The sequence below is a fragment of the Serinus canaria genome, chromosome 3, assembly GCF_022539315.1.
Source record: "Serinus canaria isolate serCan28SL12 chromosome 3, serCan2020, whole genome shotgun sequence".
NCBI classification, from domain to species: domain Eukaryota; kingdom Metazoa; phylum Chordata; class Aves; order Passeriformes; family Fringillidae; genus Serinus; species Serinus canaria.
In genome coordinates this window covers 43,444,001-43,461,715 of record NC_066316.1, presented here as the reverse complement: position 1 = coordinate 43,461,715, position 17,715 = coordinate 43,444,001, and the positions used below count along the sequence as shown (strand labels likewise).

The 17,715-nt window shown below is 35.9% G+C and overlaps 1 protein-coding gene across 2 annotated transcripts in view; it reads right to left on the bottom strand.

The window, feature by feature from the left end:
• Nucleotides 1-363: 363 nt before the first annotated feature.
• MAP3K21 (mitogen-activated protein kinase kinase kinase 21) overlaps nt 364-17,715 on the bottom strand; it is a 41,398-nt gene continuing 24,046 nt past the window's right edge. The window contains exons 4-11 of one of the 2 annotated variants that reach the window (XM_030235999.2): nt 17,183-17,358; nt 12,954-13,194; nt 10,988-11,110; nt 8,392-8,508; nt 7,697-7,847; nt 6,579-6,673; nt 4,359-5,144; nt 364-3,803 (exon numbers count right to left, since the gene is read on the bottom strand). In XM_030235999.2, the coding sequence (XP_030091859.2) occupies nt 3,379-3,803; nt 4,359-5,144; nt 6,579-6,673; nt 7,697-7,847; nt 8,392-8,508; nt 10,988-11,110; nt 12,954-13,194; nt 17,183-17,358 (2,114 nt within the window). In that variant the 3' untranslated portion in view covers nt 364-3,378. The remainder of the gene's footprint in view (nt 3,804-4,358; nt 5,145-6,578; nt 6,674-7,696; nt 7,848-8,391; nt 8,509-10,987; nt 11,111-12,953; nt 13,195-17,182; nt 17,359-17,715) is intronic. The other variant, XM_050972361.1, reaches the window with a different exon arrangement.

Here is a 17,715-nt window from a genome sequence, read left to right as displayed (position 1 = left end):
TCACTGTATCTTGCCTGTTGTCACTGTTCAAATGGATACTTCCTTTTCCTAACTGAAAAATGGGCTAATGCATCCATGACGTGACCAAGGAAGAGTGAAGTTCAGAAAAGGTGTTAAAAATATTATAAGGAAAATACTGGCTTCATTAGCCTAAAGAAACCCCCCACAAACCTAACAAAAAACCTCAAAGTACCAAAACCCCCAAAGAACCAATGGACCCTCCCAACAAAAACCCCACAACAAAAGGATGTTATTACTTACCTGTATTCTTGATGTTGAGTTTATTTATATCCACTACTCTACCTCCTCTAAGACACTCAGCCAACATTGTAAAAAGCATCAAAAGAATATTATGGTCACATCAAAGGAAAAAACAAGCTTATGCTAAATGTTTCTGCCCACATCAAGTGCAAGATATTACAGGAATGCTCTTGTTACTGTACAGGATTCTTAATCTTAGAATAACAATTACATTACAATCTTCCAAGAACAGGCTGATCATAGTCTATAGCTCCTGGTTAGCAATGGGAGAATTCTGTACATGTTAAGAAATCATTAAAATGTATTTTTCAAGAAAATTCAGGTCACTTTGCAATACAGTAGCTACAAAACATTTATTTTTTAAATAAAAACATTTAAATCATCAGGTTTTGTAAAACAGTATATCAGTTGTTTATCTCAATCTTTGTACTGTAAGCACCTTCAGTTTTATGCTAAAACAATCAACATAAATTATTTGGTCAGGCTATCAACCTACATTGAAATAAATATCTTTTTAACCAAGACAGGTCACATAATGCATACCAGATTTCTGTACCTTGACAGAAAATTTCTCTGGTGATACGTGAATTACAGACTGAAACCATGATGGAAAGAATTGTTTTTTCTTTTTAATTACAATGAAGACTGGCCTATAATTGTAAACTATAAAGACAATTATAAAGCACTACAGACTATAGCTTAAAAAAACTGCATCACATCAGAGAAATATTTGAGATGGCTTGCCTAAACTGTCTCAGAATAAGAGATGGAATACAAACTCCTAAATTACTTAGAATGCACTGGGCTGGCCATATTATATGTCCCAATCTTATGGGAAATTGTTCATTGAACAGGAATAGAAATCTGTTTAATTACAAGAGAGAAAAGTCACTAATAAATGAAAACAATATAGCTCAAAGAGCTTTTTATGCTGATACTATTGATTACAAAACACAGGGTGCAAAATTCAACCCCTGAAATTATATAAACCTTAAAAATACAGAACTTAACAGAAGTTAAGTTTACAAGTCAAAATACTTCAGCACCTGAGATTTTCCTGTAGAAAGCCAAACAGAGATACTTTCTTCAGAAACATGTAATACAATCAGCTCATTTTCTCTCAGTATTACACACAGGAATAATTGATCAAGAAAGAGTTGAAATATACATAATGCTCAAAAATTCTAATTAAGCCTTGAAGGTAAATGTGCTGTTAATCTGTACTTAATATTTAATGACTTTATTTTATAAAAACATTTTGTATTACGACTGGAATAGACAATCTATTAGTGTTCTGATGAATTAAAGTTGAAACAGAAGACAAAGAACAGTATGTGACTTGAATCATGTTGACAGAAAACTAGGAATACAGCGACAGAAACAGGTTTGAAGAAAATGCAGTAACAATTTGCTACACAAACACTTATATTTACAGACAACTAGTGGTTCTGTCTTTACTTTTGGTAAACTTTAAGGAAATTTCCTATTTTCACTTTGAGGTTGGAAGTTACATTTTCTGGGTTCTGCTCTGTGTGATAAAGACTTGATGATTTCATTTGTATAATTGTATGTCATCTTCAAGGTGGACACTGTAGTGCATACACTCTTAGAACAGAAACTTTCTATTTTAATCCCTTGGATTTGAAGCTTTAAGCAACTGTGTATTCTATCTGAACTCCCAGACCCCAGAGTAAAGGAGAAGAAAAGATTGAAACACGAGTCTTCACAGAACAGCATTTGGATGGGAACACAGTAGTTTTAGTCTAACATTATCTAATTTTATTTATGAAAACTATTTAAATGTCAAATGAGCTGCAAAATTAAGACTTCAAAACTGGAAAATGAGGGATATTCCTTTAATTCTAAAAAATGCTTTCATCAGGGAAAGTATACTGTACATTTGGTTTTATTTAATCATTCACTTAGTGGTACTGTAAAAAATTAAACTACCACTGTTATCAAAGCTAAATGTTCCTCCCCCCACAATTAACTACTGGCAATTTTCTGGAAACTTTCTATCACTGAAAACCAGTCAAGCACATCTGTTTCTGTCCTTTGATTCCTAAATATGAGTAAGCAGGCACTCAGTAGTACCTTAGGAAGAGAAGCTACAGAGATTATACTGAAAATTTTCATATTAAATTATAGCAGTTTTAAAATTAAGTGCAATAAAATGCACCATTGGCTCACTTAAAACCAATTATCCTTAAAACCTACCAACTTTCTTCAATACAAGGTGCAGCAGAGTTTAAAAAACAAGAAGGGGGACAAACCCCTCCACCACAAACAAAAAATTCAAACTCAAGAATATTGCTTTCAGTGCAAACACTGTAGTCTTCAAAAGGTTAAGAGTACAAATATTTACGTTCCAGTGTATCCTTACCTACAAGGAATGTTGTTTCACATTGCAAAGTATGTCAAATACCTTTACTCCAATCTCAATACTGAAGTTTACCCTCTCAAATCGATATGGTGGCCGAAACTGAAATGTTTATACAAGCAGTGTAAATTTCTGGAGCAACTAAGAAAGTTCTCACGATAACCAAGGGCAAAACCTGAAAATTTAGCTCCTGGTTCTTAATCAATTTCAGTATCAAATGCCTGCAAGCAACCACTTCCTTAATGAGGAGTGAACAGAGCCTCCTGTACTTGCACCTTAAACCCCTAGTCCCTCTCCTTGAACCTACAAGCCACAGAGGCAAGCTGCAGATCACCACTTCTCAGGTGAAACTCTTCTTGACAGAACACAACCTTGCTCTATATGTCATTTATTTTTTTAATGTGCCAAAGTTAATTTTTTAGCAATATCTATCAAACCTAAAGAAAACTTCTGTGACACGGCAGAGGGAAGTGGGCATTTTATTTTAATAATTCAAAATATACTTAAGAAGTTCACCCAGAATATGATTTTGCAGCATTGTGCTTTTAGAATTACTAGCTGGATTCCAAGGAACATTTGAAAAAGGCACCTACTACACTTAATTAGCTGCCCATTTTAATAATTTTGGTACTATTTGTCACAGTACATCAGAAAACAGCAGCAGAAAGTGTTAAGACAGACAAGAATTTTATATTTGTTCCCCTTTATGAAGCAAAGATTTTTAAAATGAAAGGCACTCAGGACAGAAACTCTCTCTCCAGTTCATATATAGATGGCCGACAAGTTTTGCTCTTCATTCTGCATAAAGGCACAGTACAGTCTCTGTTTTGACCTTCCACATCAATATCAAGTAATGAGGGCATGTGGCAGTTAGTTCTTTCCTCAGTATCTGGCGAGAAGTGAACATCTGGATGTACATTGCCCTCTGAAGATTCAGAGTCTTTAGAGTTTGGTTTAATAATACGTGGAATGATCTGCCATGCATCAATTTTACTTCTTAGAGAAGAAGGTCTAGGCCTTGAGATAGTATTGACAGTGCTTTGCTTTTCATTTGAAACACTGCTGTGATTGCTTCTTTGTTGAAAAGATGGGGAGGGCAGAGTTCCAGGAACTGACAGGACTGGGAGTCTGGAGACATCATTGGTTGAAGCAACTCCATTAGCTAGGGGAAAGAAAGCCCAAACAAAAAAATGCCAATTTAAACTATGTGACTTGAATTTTTTGCCATTTATAGAACTGAGTTGCCGTAAACACTAGTGGCTTTTCTTCCACCAGAAACGTGAAGAGGTTTGTACTTTGTGGGGAATCTCCCAAGACAAGACCAGTGGTGCCCAAGTAACGTGTTTGCATCTAGACTCACTGCAACCAGCAATCACAATTTATTTTTTCTTGCTACAAAAGTGATGTAGACAAAAAGCACTAACCCTCCCCCTGCCCCCCCCCCCCCCCGATAACTGGATGAATATTCATACTGGAATAAAGTCCCATGAACTTCTCCAGTTATTCTGAAAAATCACACATGCACAGAGTATAATGAAGAATATCACATTTAAGCCACCCCAGAATATCAGTACTGAAATTTAGAACTTCTTTTCAAAAACTCATTGATCATGAGCTTATCAATTTCAAAGTAAATCGGATTTAAAGACATTATTTTATGCCTAAATTTTTATCAGCAGCTCAACTTAAAGATTCTTGGAAGTTTTTAATTACCTACCTGTGGTCTGAAAATGGCTCCCATCTGATAAGGTTCGCCTGTGACCCAACATTCTTAACTTTGCGGAGGAATCTTTTGGCACAATTTGAGACTCTTGTTTCAGACCAAGACTAAAAGGCTGAGTTTTCAATTGTGTCGAAACTGTGTTCGGAGCCAGCTGTATCCTTTGTTCTCTCTTACTTTCAGAAGATTGGGATGAAAAGTTGTCCATGGAACTACATTGACCACAATCCCCAAGCACAGTGCTTACAAAAGCATCTTCACTATCAGGTTGAAGCAGGCATTTCGTAGAAATGGAGGGCATAGAGAGAAGATTCACAGTATCTGAGGCTGGATTTAGGGATGGAATACTTGTTTCCTCTTTCTTGTACTGCAGTCGTGTAGGGCTGGCACTCCTGCGGAATTTTGAAGCACGCTGAAATATTCCATCACGCTTCTTCCTCTCATCTTTAGGCAATAGTTCATCTGGACCCTGCGATTTATTCAGCTCTCTGATATCTAAGCCCAGGGCAACAGATGCAAGGAAGACAGCACACCCATACAGCACTGAATCAGTCTTCTTTTTGTGCAGCGTCCTGCTCAGACTGTTTGTAGGTGTCATTTGAGGAGTACTGTTTGTAGAACTAGCTGAGGTTCCTTCTTCAAAGCTCTCGTGTTCTACTGTGTTCTCTCCCTGATCATCTTTCCAAAGAGGTAGATTAATATAGGCCTGATTGGGCAACTTAATTGGCTTTGGTCTTTTACTGTCCAAACCTTCAGGGATAAGTTTCTTATCAGTACAGGCACCTGTAAAACACCACAGTATTCTTTAAGATTCATCTGTTAAGCTATTGCATGTCTGCATATGTACATCATTATTTCCTTTAAAATGCACAAGTAATAACCGTGAAGGATAGTGTACAATCCATTTAGACGCTATGAGAAGCTCGGACTCACATTCTGAGTTTCAGAAACACATCCTACACCTATACCGCTTTGTGTTCTCAACGCTTTGATAATGCTTTTTAAACAACACAGAAAACATTTGGGTGTATGGATTACAGAGAAGTAATTTATTATACTGGCAGATAAGATCTGGAACATATTCTTTACAATACTTTCAACTCAACTGAGTTCCAAAATCCAGTCAGTTATTAGAAATTTTTCCAATTAATTCATTAGGTCATGCCGGTCTGGAGTAAAACGTAAATTTGACATCTTACACCTAATGACATACAAATGGAGGTTTGACTTGCAATTTGACTTGCATCTGTTATTCTACTGTAAATGACTGAATGCTAGAGAATAAACGCAGAAGCATTTGAAATTCAAGTATGGGAACTTTGTGTGCAGGATTATAGTAGTAAGATAATAAATCTCTAACATTACCATTGGCGAAGCTTTGACTTATACCCCTACCACTATACATGAAGATTAAAGTGCCTTTCTCCAGCAGTTTTCAAGCAGCTTCCTATTTCCTCTTCCAGATGACATGAATCTAGCTGCTGATATGGACACCAAGTTATATCACAGGCTTTTTTCCTGACACTGGTAACTTAATTTTCTCAGATAAGAGAATCCACAGTATATAAAAAGGGTGCGCAAACTTTAAAATTATTACAAATATTTTATCGTCACGGCCCATTATAGCAACGGGCATAAGAAGCAACAGGCAGCTATTATGCTTCTGATCCTAAAGGGAACAAGTATGTTTTTCCTTGTGATTTTACCTGTAAATAGCATCATGTTGTCTAAGACACTTTAGGATTTAAAATCTACACTTCTGTCTTGAAAATTTAGATAACAGGTCTCATTCAAAAAACCAGGGAACTAATATGTGGGAATATATCAGGGCTTACAGGTTTTTAAAAAACTATGCATTTTTGCAACAACAATGTCATCAATGATTATTTAAATGTCAAGACAATTATGGATTTAGGGTCTTTTTAAAAGAAACAAAAAAAATGGTGACTGCAGACCTCCTATACAGAGTAGCCTGCAACTCAAAAACATGGAAAAAATCTCTATATGGTTTTGTTCACAGACTACGTGTATTTTTTAGTTGCTAATGATGTAAATACAGGGTTTTTTTTTTTGCAGAGGAAAACGGTTGGCAGCATGATTTTTCCTGTAATATTCTGCATAATCTTTTAAGGAATTCAAGCAATACAATTTATAACATTGAATGTGATCTCAATACTATTATATGGCTCCTTTCACTTTTTCAAAAACAGCTCTTACCTTGGTCCACAAATAGTGAAGCTAAGGGCACACCCTTCTGATTTTTCATTACTACAGTTGACCAAGGGTTGCTGCCATCTGAAAGGGGTCTTACTCTGCAATAACAAGAGTTACTTTGAGATTACAGATACCATGCTCACATAAACTTTGTGAGAAAATTACTTTCTTTACAAACTATAAACTTGCAGTACATAAATGGAAAAGCTTTGCAAAGGTAAAAAGAAGATGGAGTAGCATTGAATCATATGATTATAAATGTAAACATGCCTTAATGTCAGGCATTCTTTTGATGATAAAAATTTTATGTCTAAAAAGAAAGCAAATGAAAAATGGGCCTTTGTTACCTATTGAACAACACAGGTTTCTAACAACCTGTGTGAAACAATAGTTTCATTGTCTCAAAGAAATGATGTGAATACTGGAAGTTTATTAAACTATAGTGACTTTTAAACAAACAAAAATAATATAAAGCCAGTTCCAGCTGATCATCTGGAACCAACTCCTGACACAGGTAACGGAGTAGATATCCCTACTATTATTTATAGTGCCTAAAATAAATTAAGGCACTATAAATAATAGTATATACTAGAGAAATAAAGAAAAGTATTCTTACTATCTCTGGTTTTGAGCCATTGGAAAATATAATCTGTAAGTAAAGCTGTCCAGCTGATTTTCATAACCTTTTCACCCTCTGTTTGTCAGCATAAAGGATGTTTCTGGTGTGAACTGTGCCTCACATATGCCAAATCCGTCAGTCTTACTTAATCATGCTGAAAGTACCCAGTGGGGGCCATGCTTGCAATTCCTCAAAATAATGTGAGGAAGGGCAAAAAAGACAGGCCATGAATGTCTGGTATGCACTGGTAGCTCAGCATCCCAGTATGTTTCAAATCTCAAAAAACCAGAGATAAAGGGTAATATATAAGAATCAATAAAACTTTAACATAAGTAGGTGTTTTATCCTGAAGATTACATGGAGGAGCTACTAATCAGTAATGTAATTTCTAAATTAATTAACAGGCAGGAATTCTTGCTGTAACTAGACACAGCAGAACATTTTTCACTCACTACCTATGCTACAAAGAATGCTTTAGAATACCAAAATGTAGTAGACATACTTGTCCTTACAATCTGCACGATCCTTTGTTTGAACTGAACTTGGTCCCCATGTACAACCTTTCTTTTTGAAATTTCTCTTCACATCTTCAAACTCTTCTTGGTGATATGTTGTGCTCCTTCCCCAAGTTCTGTTGCTTTCATCTGAAGTTACTGGAGATTGGATTTAAAAACACAAAACCCACACACATAAATGCTATTTCTAAACCCAAAATATTTTGACAGAACAGAGTATCTTCTGCACTGCAAAACCATTTTGGCACAGTAACACAGAAGTAGAAAAAAATTGTGATTGTTTTTTTCTTTTACTAAAAGCACCACACAAACTTCACTGATCCAAAGAAATGAGGAAGAAAGAAAAGTAATTTTTGAGTTTATGAGAGACCCAGATCAAAGATAAAGCAGCAAAGCAAGCACATTTTCCATGCTTCCCTTAACTGAGAACCTTATATTTAGGTAATTCAGACAAGTGAATTAGACTGAGCACTTAAGTTCAATGAATAAAATATATTCTGTGGACAACTGGTATCAAAAGAAACAAATATTCCAGTTGTGACTATGATTAACATTTTCTTTCTTACTACACCAAAACACATTATACTTTGGGTGTCTAACCTCCATTAAATGCTTAGTCTGTCACTGTCTCAGCTGACAAATTAAACAGAACCAGCACCTTGGAAATATAGCAAAATCTTGCCTTTTTTCACAACCCCACAGTGAAGTTCATATTCACTTGTGATATCTACATCTTGCTGGTATACATATACACTGTTTCTTCGGCCATTAGCTGTGTGTGTATCTGTTTTTGGAATCACTGAGGAAAAATTAAGAGAATGTAGTAGAGATCTTAGTCAAATTGATTTCAGAAACAGAAATGTTTCTCTCATATTTTTATATCTGGGTCATAAAGCCTGGATCTATAAAGGCATTAAGCATCTTCTAATAATGGGTTTTCATGGTAGGGTTTAAAGGATCCTCTTTCTAGGACCTGACCTGGGAGGGTAGATTTTCACATGCCACTGACTAACTGAAGCATTAGCTTGGAATCATGATGGCATGCTAACAGATATGATGGAGAGACCTAGGAGAAAAATAACATAGCCAGTTACATGAGCATGATAAATGAGGGAGCATTTACATGCCAATGGTTCTGCTGTTCCTTCACTGTACAGATTCTGCTCCTTCCTCACCATACACTTCACCAGCAGAGCTCACGCTGTACACTTGCCTACTTTACACTCTCATTTTCAACCCCATTCCTATGGAATATGTACCTTAGTGGTTTTCCTTCTCCCTCCAAAACTCCTTTCAAAATCAGCAGACTTTGTTTTAATATGAAATTAACTAGATTTTTCTTTTAACCTAATGTTTAGATTTGAAAGCTAAACTTGCTCAAGACAAAGTGAAGCAGTCAAGTAACCAGTTGTTACATAAGCCTGTTCAAATCACCTGTATTTGAGCAAGTCGTCTTGAAACAAAGACACTTTGAAGTTAAATCAAGATAAAACATTATTGTGGGAAAGAGAATTTATTTTGCACAGGTGCAGATGGGTGTGGAAGCTAAATTGTTTCAGCTAGATACTCCTGAGATATCTGATAAGCTTTCAGGTAAAAACCTAAGGATCCAAACCCAGAAGCAGACATGTACTTCTTATAAATGAGAGCCTTTATGTTGTCCCGCATGTTAAACCCTATGAATACAAATGCCTGCTCAAATAAAAAAGAAAAAAAACCCCTCAGTGGTACTTAGCACACATGCAAGGAGTGGCACTGCAATAGCTTACACAAGGCTATGCAATTAAGAAAACAAACACAGAAAACTCAAGTTTTCAGAACCATGCCAATACCTGACATTTGCTTCACTCCCAAGCATTTCCTCACAGAGCCAGAAACAAAGATAAAATGAGATAGGCTTTTCTTAGTAAAATGTTGTAATTACATATAAACTTTCTTTACCTTTCTGCAAAAACCAAAGCCAACCAACCAACCAGACAAACCCACCACATTTTGAGGACAGGAAACTATTGAAAACACTCTGTCAGCTAACACCTGAAAAAGACTCCAGTTGATTTTCCTTCCATCCCAAATTTTCATGTGAAAAAAAGCAAGACAGGGTTTGTCCACCTCTCTCCTTTATCCACAACGTTTCCAACTGTATCCACTGCAGCTCAAGCAAATACTGAAGTGCCAGAGAAGACATCACTGCTCCCCTTTAGACATTAACAATGAAAAGGATTTCATAAGGCGGAGGTGTTACAAAGGAGATGAGAGATCTGATTTCTATCCAAACTTTAAAACAAAGCGTCAGGCTGGTGGAAAATTCAATCAATCTTTACTGACTAGCTACAGAACAGTATGGAAGAAATCCTCATGCATTCTGATTTGCCCTTCTCCATATTTATAGCGGGCAAAGCCAGATTCTGAAGTATTCTCCCTCACAGGTGACTGTGCTTGCAAAAGAAGATAGCGAACATCCATAAGCAATCCGCTGGAACAGGTTCCACTGATTTCATAGAGAGAGAAGCTTAAGGCATTTCTCTCTGAATATGGATAATTAGACAATCTACTTTGCACAATAGATCAGACAGTACAAATGCAAGCAGTGAATCCTGTAAGAACTGTTTTATCTGTGTATATGCCATTCCCAAATATGCTTCTCTGTAATAACATGATCACATTCCTGGTACCTCCACTATGTGAGCATGAACATTCCTTCCTTTCTGTTATCAGTATCCATAATAATGTAGACCTACAAATGTACCCACAAATTTTTTTTGTCTCTTTTTCCTATCTTCAGAAAACCTAAAGCAAGATTTCTTCTGGATTTACACCTGTTTAAAGCCTGATTCTCTTTTGACATAACAAAGTTGGGTTATTGGCTCATTCTTTGATCTTTCCATCTTACAAGACTCCCTCACACTCTGAATCTTTCTTTTCCTTTATCAACTCCAATACCTAATAAAAACTTGTTTTCTATCCTACTTGGATTCTAAATGTAATGCTTTGCCTTTTGTCATAATTTTTGATTTGTCATTGTTTTATCCCAGTTTACAAATTGGTTCCCAAAGTAATTAAGTAAAGATACAATTTAAAGCATTCACAATCATTTTGAATTACTGAAAATTATTTAGCGTTTTAACAAGATTATCCCTACTTTCAAAGAAGCTGCAACTACTAGAACCAATCAAAGGATGTGGAAATCAGACAGAAATCTGCCAGGAATCTGATACTATTACCAACATTTCAGCATGTATATGGAACACCCTCTATTGATCAAATGAGTGGAGACTTACATTGTATAGCTCGAAGACGAGGAATTATTGTGGGGCTGCTTGATGGACTAGAGCTGTTACTGTTTAAACTCCTCCTCTTATCCAGATTAGGGGATGCCTGCACTGTTATTTTGTGTTGGAAATCTGTAAGAGAGCAAAGCAAATCAGTTTTAATGTTCAGAATAAAAAACTTCTCAGAAGAACATGCTGCTATACTTCTTAAAACAAAATTATACAATGAATTAGACTTCATTATATGTGACTTATTTATACAGGTAAGAGATATACATATTAAAAACACTGAAAAACTCTAAATGTAACAATTCAGATTTTGAGTCAAACAGGCAGGACTTCACACCTTCATGTGATAGCCCTGCAAGAACATGAACAACACCAAGTAGGTCCAAGTGGACCTGATCTGAGACACACCCACACCATAAGCTGTTATTCAATCTTTTTGGTTGTCACAAGAAGGGCAAAAAATACCCCTCAGTATTTAATCACAAACTAATCAATACTCATTCCAATGAGATTTGCCTTACTTTTTTTAGCATGTAATTCATATGCACCATAAAAAGTAGTAACAAAAAGTCACATTTATTCATGTTAGAAAATCATGACAGTAAACTACAGAATTACAAATATTTATAGCAAAGTAGTAAAAAAAGAAAAAGTAACATTGAGGAGGAAAAAAATTATGAAATTAACCTTAATATGCCACTCTAATACCCATCATCAATGCAATTATATTGTACACTATTCTTAGAATAGAATTGTCTCAAGGACAAGGTCATCTGGGTGTTTTTGGTAACAAGGAGCTAAATATTTTCATTCAGAATAGCAGTTATTTTATCACTGCTTCAATTTAAATACAAGCAGAACAGGAAACAACGGACCAAATATTCAATTGCAGCTGGCAATCCAGCAAAAATCTAACTAAAACTCATAAATGTACCATGTTTGTCTGGGAGGCTGTAGAGCGGCTTTTATCTTATTTGCTCTTATTTTTAAAGTAAGGAAAAATATTTCACTAGTGCTGAAGTAGTACTCTAAATGTTACTGCCTTCTTGGTGTCTTTCCAGCTGCCAGATAGCTACAATTTGGTCAGACTTTTATTAACACAACATCAAGTTCTTAATGCATTTGTAATAAACTGTCAGACTTGACCTGGAAGCCACTGAAAGGAAACCCACCAACCCCAGGATGAAGGCTTTCCAACCACTGGTGAAACCATGAGTTTGTGTAGAGCTATCTGGAAGCAACATTAAAAAGGCACCTCTAAACCAGACCCTCAGAACTGAAAGACCCTCACTGTCTACAAACACGCCTCCTTTGTAAATGGGGAACTTTAATGCATTCATAGGTGGAATGAAGTGCTCTAACATTCAAATTATACCATATTTGTATTCTGAAATCATCTGCTGTTAATATGTTTTCTTGCAAGAAATAAGGCACTGAAAATTGTAACTGCTGTGTTGTACTTGCAACTGCAGTAGGTGTGCAGCTCGGACCTACTGCACCTGTACATACATCCCCAGCCCTCTCAAAGCACTGTTTTTCTGCTTGGTATTTGCAATTTTAGGGCAAACAGTACTAATATTCGATCATGTTAGAAAGTTCTGGCATGTAGTAAAAAAGTACCTTCTTGTCTGTACAGAAAAAATGGTAACAAAAATCTGAACTTTGAACCAGTATTAAATCATGTGGCTCTCATGCTAGTGACCTTTCCCTCCAAATGGGTTGGACTTCTAGCTGAATCATTCTTCCAGATGAAATGAGGACTACTTCACAAGAACATGATATGTGAAAGCTTTTCCTTGTGGGAAGGGAGCTATACAATTCTTACCAAACCCTTCTGTGCGTTACTGAAGAAGAACCTGATAACAAAATAAAATAGGAGCTAGTACTGAAAACATGAACTATAGAACTGAAGAAGCTTGCATATTTAATCATTACATATAAAGTGAACTTGAAAAAAATTGCAAACCTGAAGGCAAACTAATTCTGTGTCCATCTTTGAGTTTTAACCGGCTTCTTTTAAACTTGCCCTTCCTCTTCTTGACATTGGGTTTCTCTTGGTTTAACTGGAATATCATGATATTCAGCTCGCGCTCCAGTACATCGATCTCGCGTTCCGCTAACTGCTGCTCACGGCGCTTCAGCAACTCTTCTTGAGATTTTTGCTGAAGAGCTGCTCTTGTCAACTCCTCTTCTCGGGATCGAAGCTCCTGAAGACAAGATTCACAAAAGTAAAACTCAGTAATAATGTGAAGGCAGTTTTAAAGGACATACGAAGTGCACAATAGATTGGATTTCCTGATTTATTTTTATGATGCACTATAAACATGCAACATGCCCAATCTTCTGCAAGTCCTCCATTCTGAAAAAAAACAAGATTCTGCATTCAGAATCAAGCATTACACAGATTTCCTTTAAACCAATTAACTTGAGTCACTCCACTTAAAACAGGTAAACCGTGGCAATGGGGACAACACATGCAATCAAAGATTATCAGCTAACAGCCCAGCAGAAAATGCCTTCAAGTATTTCACATGATGAGAAGCTCTTGCACAGCATGAGGGCTGCTATTGGACAGCTCCTACACTTTAACATAAGGCCAATGACCTGACGAATACACAAATTATTGCCTTTATCTTAAATTCTCTAACCTTTCCTGTTTTTCAGCCACGTATTAAGTAGCACTTTTCTATCTAGAAAAGCAATCAGTATTACACTGAATGGGGGTTAGTGCAATAGGATAAAGTAAGTCATAAGACAGCTGTTTCTTAATTAAATCCAGCAGGTATCTGTAACATCAAACAGCTACTAACCATTGAATTACAGCACACAGACTCCCCAACCACCACTCTCAGAAGAGTTGCTCTTCTTCTATGATTTTTTAATTTTGCAAAAGGAAAAGCTTTAGAAAGGAAGCTAGGTAATTTTTCAAGGTAAATGAATAACCAAGGCTAAATAGCTGTAAACCTAGCATCTTAAAATTATCCTAATCTTCAGTTTCCAAAATCTATTAAAATACATCTGAAATTTAAGACCTCCCTAATTTCAGACTTTCCTTCATAGTATGGGGCATATTACACAGGAAACAGACTTAGAAAGAACACTTATGGTCTATATTGCTAATAACACTGTAGTGAAAGTATAGGAAAAGGAGAACTAGATGTGACTCATACTCTATATGTTTCTCACGACATTTTTTTTCCACATGATTGTGTAAATTCACTTAATTCAACTCAGAAAACATCATTTGAAACAAAGCTATGCTGAAACTTCAGGATATCTAAGAAATTTATTTCTATTTAAAATTAATTCATTTTTACACTATACAATTTTATACTTGGGGTGTTGCTTAGTTTTGTTTGACTTTGTTTTGTTTTTATTTCAGAACTGTCTAATTCTTCCCATTGGTATCCAGCAATGTTGTATGCCAGAAGAATTCCTTATTTCATATCAATAAAGCAAAAAATTTCTTCCTGAACTGTATTCTTTCAGTGTTTTCAAATGAAAATGTTCAAATGTTCTTGCCAAAAAGACTATGAATTCCAAAAGACAGGCTGGCACTGAAGCAAAGTGGTTCAATGAGAAGTGTCTGTTCTTCAGACATGTTCTGGTTTTTTTTACAGCTATAGCACACATACACTGCTTATCATGGGTTTAAAATTTAAGTGATATGACTGACAAATTTCATATGGTATACTAATTTTGAGTGAGTATTGTTTCAACACAATACTGGAAACCAAATTTTTAAAAATATATTTAATAACTTTAATTTAGAGACTCATTAAAATTCTCACTTTCCTCCTCCTCTGTCCCCTCAAAAAAGGGCAACCTAAAACAAGGACTGAAAGCAGAAACTACATTAATTCAGATTTAGAAAAGAGATACTTAAAAGTTTAAATAGAGAAGATCTTTATTACTGCATTAGTACAGTAATAAAAGGTCCATTAGGAGACACTGCTCATTTTCCACTTTTCACTTTTCAAATCCAGGTTCCATAAACCTCAGCATCCAGGCAGAAACTGAGGGCCTGTATGAAATGGTAGACAGTATAGAGGAAGTAAAAGTGTTTCCTCAATGAGAGATTAAGTATTTACTCTTCTCCAAATAAACTAATTAAACCCAGACTTAGTGCAATTAGTTAGGCAATGTTTCCACATCACTCTACAATTAAAACACCCATTGTAAGGAAGCTTGGAAAGAATTCTGTATTTCAGTTGCTCAAGAACATTTGTCAAAATAAGATTGTGATCTTCTCTTCGAGTAGGCGTCACCATCACTCATTTGCAGTAAGCCCTTGAGGAAATTCCTCTAGCTACACAAGTTCCTCTTTTACAGGAGGAATGAGACTGCATGCAGAGGATTTTTGTAGTAGTATTATTATATAAATACTTTACAGACATGACTTTCCCTCTAGTAGCTCATAGCAAAATTGATAATATGACAAACTAAAAAACCCTGCACATATGAAAATCTTGTCTAAGTCCAAGTTACATGTTTTCAGCCTTAGAGAAGTACACCTCATTATGGTAGATGCCTCTGGAGATGCACTTTAGCATATTAGAAGTAAATTTCATTTTATCTTTTCCCCTACCTAACTGAGCTTAACTCACTTTTGTACCCAAGATATTACTTTTCCCGAAAACCTTTTCACCTGCTTATTTAATCCTAGACTTGATTTAGTCAGATTTTTCTTGGATAGGAAATCTCCTACTAGAGTAATGACTCCAGAAAAGCAAAAACTAAACAAAAAACCTGAACAGGAAGGCCTGTTACAATTGGTCTCAGAGTAAAGAGAGGAAAATGGTTGGTTAAACAGTTGCTGGAGGGGCCAGAAACAGAGTTATGTTCTATGGCAGGTTGAGGCAGGTGAACACAGTAGCTGGTGACCCCACGGCAAGTAAAAAAAGGAAGCCTCTCCTCTCTGTAAAGGGACTATAACTCAACTGCAAAGGAAGAGACCTGACAGCTCCTGAGGCATGCAACTCAGCTCTAGCACTCTCTAAGCCTACTGCAGGCAGAGCCGACCACACCACATACTCACCCACTTCCGTGAACCAAAATGAAGAGGGAAATGCAGAGGGTAGAAGAAACAGTAGATAGGAAATAATGATACTGCAATCTTATGGTAAAGGAAATTCTAAGATCACTATGCTGATATTACAGTACATATGTAATGTCACACCCAAGACTAGGCAAAAGTCCACACACTTTTGACAATTTGTGACATTTGATGAGAATAAGTGAAGGACAAAGGCTACAAACAGTGACTTGAAAGACAGGAGTTTAGTTCTTGCTTTTGTCAAACTTGGCGACTACATCTTCTATAAAGTTTTGTCAAACGTCACCGCACCTCAATTTATTGTCTTCCTTGTCTACAATCACTTCACAAAAAATAACAGCAAATATATACTGGGATATAATTATACTGCAAGAAACACCTGCTAAGAAGGAATCTCTTTTTTCCAGAAGCATTTCTAACTGGAACTTGAGCACACCTGGCCTATTCCAACTATTATCTTTATCAAGTTGTCTAAAGAAAAATATTAAACTTAGGGTGGTTAAAATCAGGTTGAAGAAGAGAAAAAGAGAATTAACAGTGAGTACTCATTTAGTACAAAAATATAGTGATGTGAGAGTATGGAAAGAAGATCAGCAACAGAAATCTGAGTAATAAACAAAAGAAACTAGATTTGCTGATTCATGTGTGTGAGTCTGACCTTCTTAATATCTGGCAAGAATATGTCCCAAACTATAACACTGAAAGGCATCCATATGATCAGTCTGTACAGCAAGAACAGAGATAAAAGCACAACTCCATTTTTGGAAAAGAAGACATGAGATATAGTCATATAACAGGAGGAAAAGATTTTCATTCTCACAGGTGGGGAGAATGTTCAACAGCAGCTGAAAATTTGCAGTAAAAGATTAGCTTAAGGGACAAATCCAATTTAAGTGATACATGCAAACATACAAGAAAAAAATAACACATTTTAAAAAAGAGCCTAGAATGCCACATTTACAGACCTACAGCCACTTTGGGGAGACAGGTGTGGATATCTCTTTTTTTCATCTGTATACATATTTGCATGAGTATATTGGTAAGCAACAATTCAAAAGTTCAAAAACTGCTGTATCACATAAACATAAATACACACATACCCTTCCTTCACTGCCATGCAATTGGAAAAACCAACTTACTTTTTCCTTGGTCCTCAATTCATTAAATATCTGCTGAATTTCCAATTTCCAGTCATCTTGCATGGAGTGGAAAGACTCTTGAGGCATTTCAGTCATAACTGCCCCTTCAATGGCAGTAAGCTGTTCAAGAATTAAGGCAAACGATGGTCGGATATGAGGATCCTGCTCCCAGCATTCTAGAATTTATCAAAATCCCGTCAGTTTGTAATAGCACATAGAACTTTTTGAAGAGCTACCTGAGTTTCAAGTTACTTGCAACTGCATTTCAAATTCTAATGTGTTCACTTTACCTGCAAGACATCCCCAGTTCTGTCTCAATTTACAGAAGTGACATGTACCTACCTGTACTCAGACAATTGTTTTTGTATTAACAGTAATTTTTTGGTCTATTTTTAGCAATTTAGCAATTTGCCAAATTGCTAATGAATGAATAATAATTCAACAGCTTAATTGCTAATGAATGCAAATAATTAAATGAATTAGCAAAACCAGCAATATTGTATGGAAGAAATAAATAAAAAGGTAGAAAAATT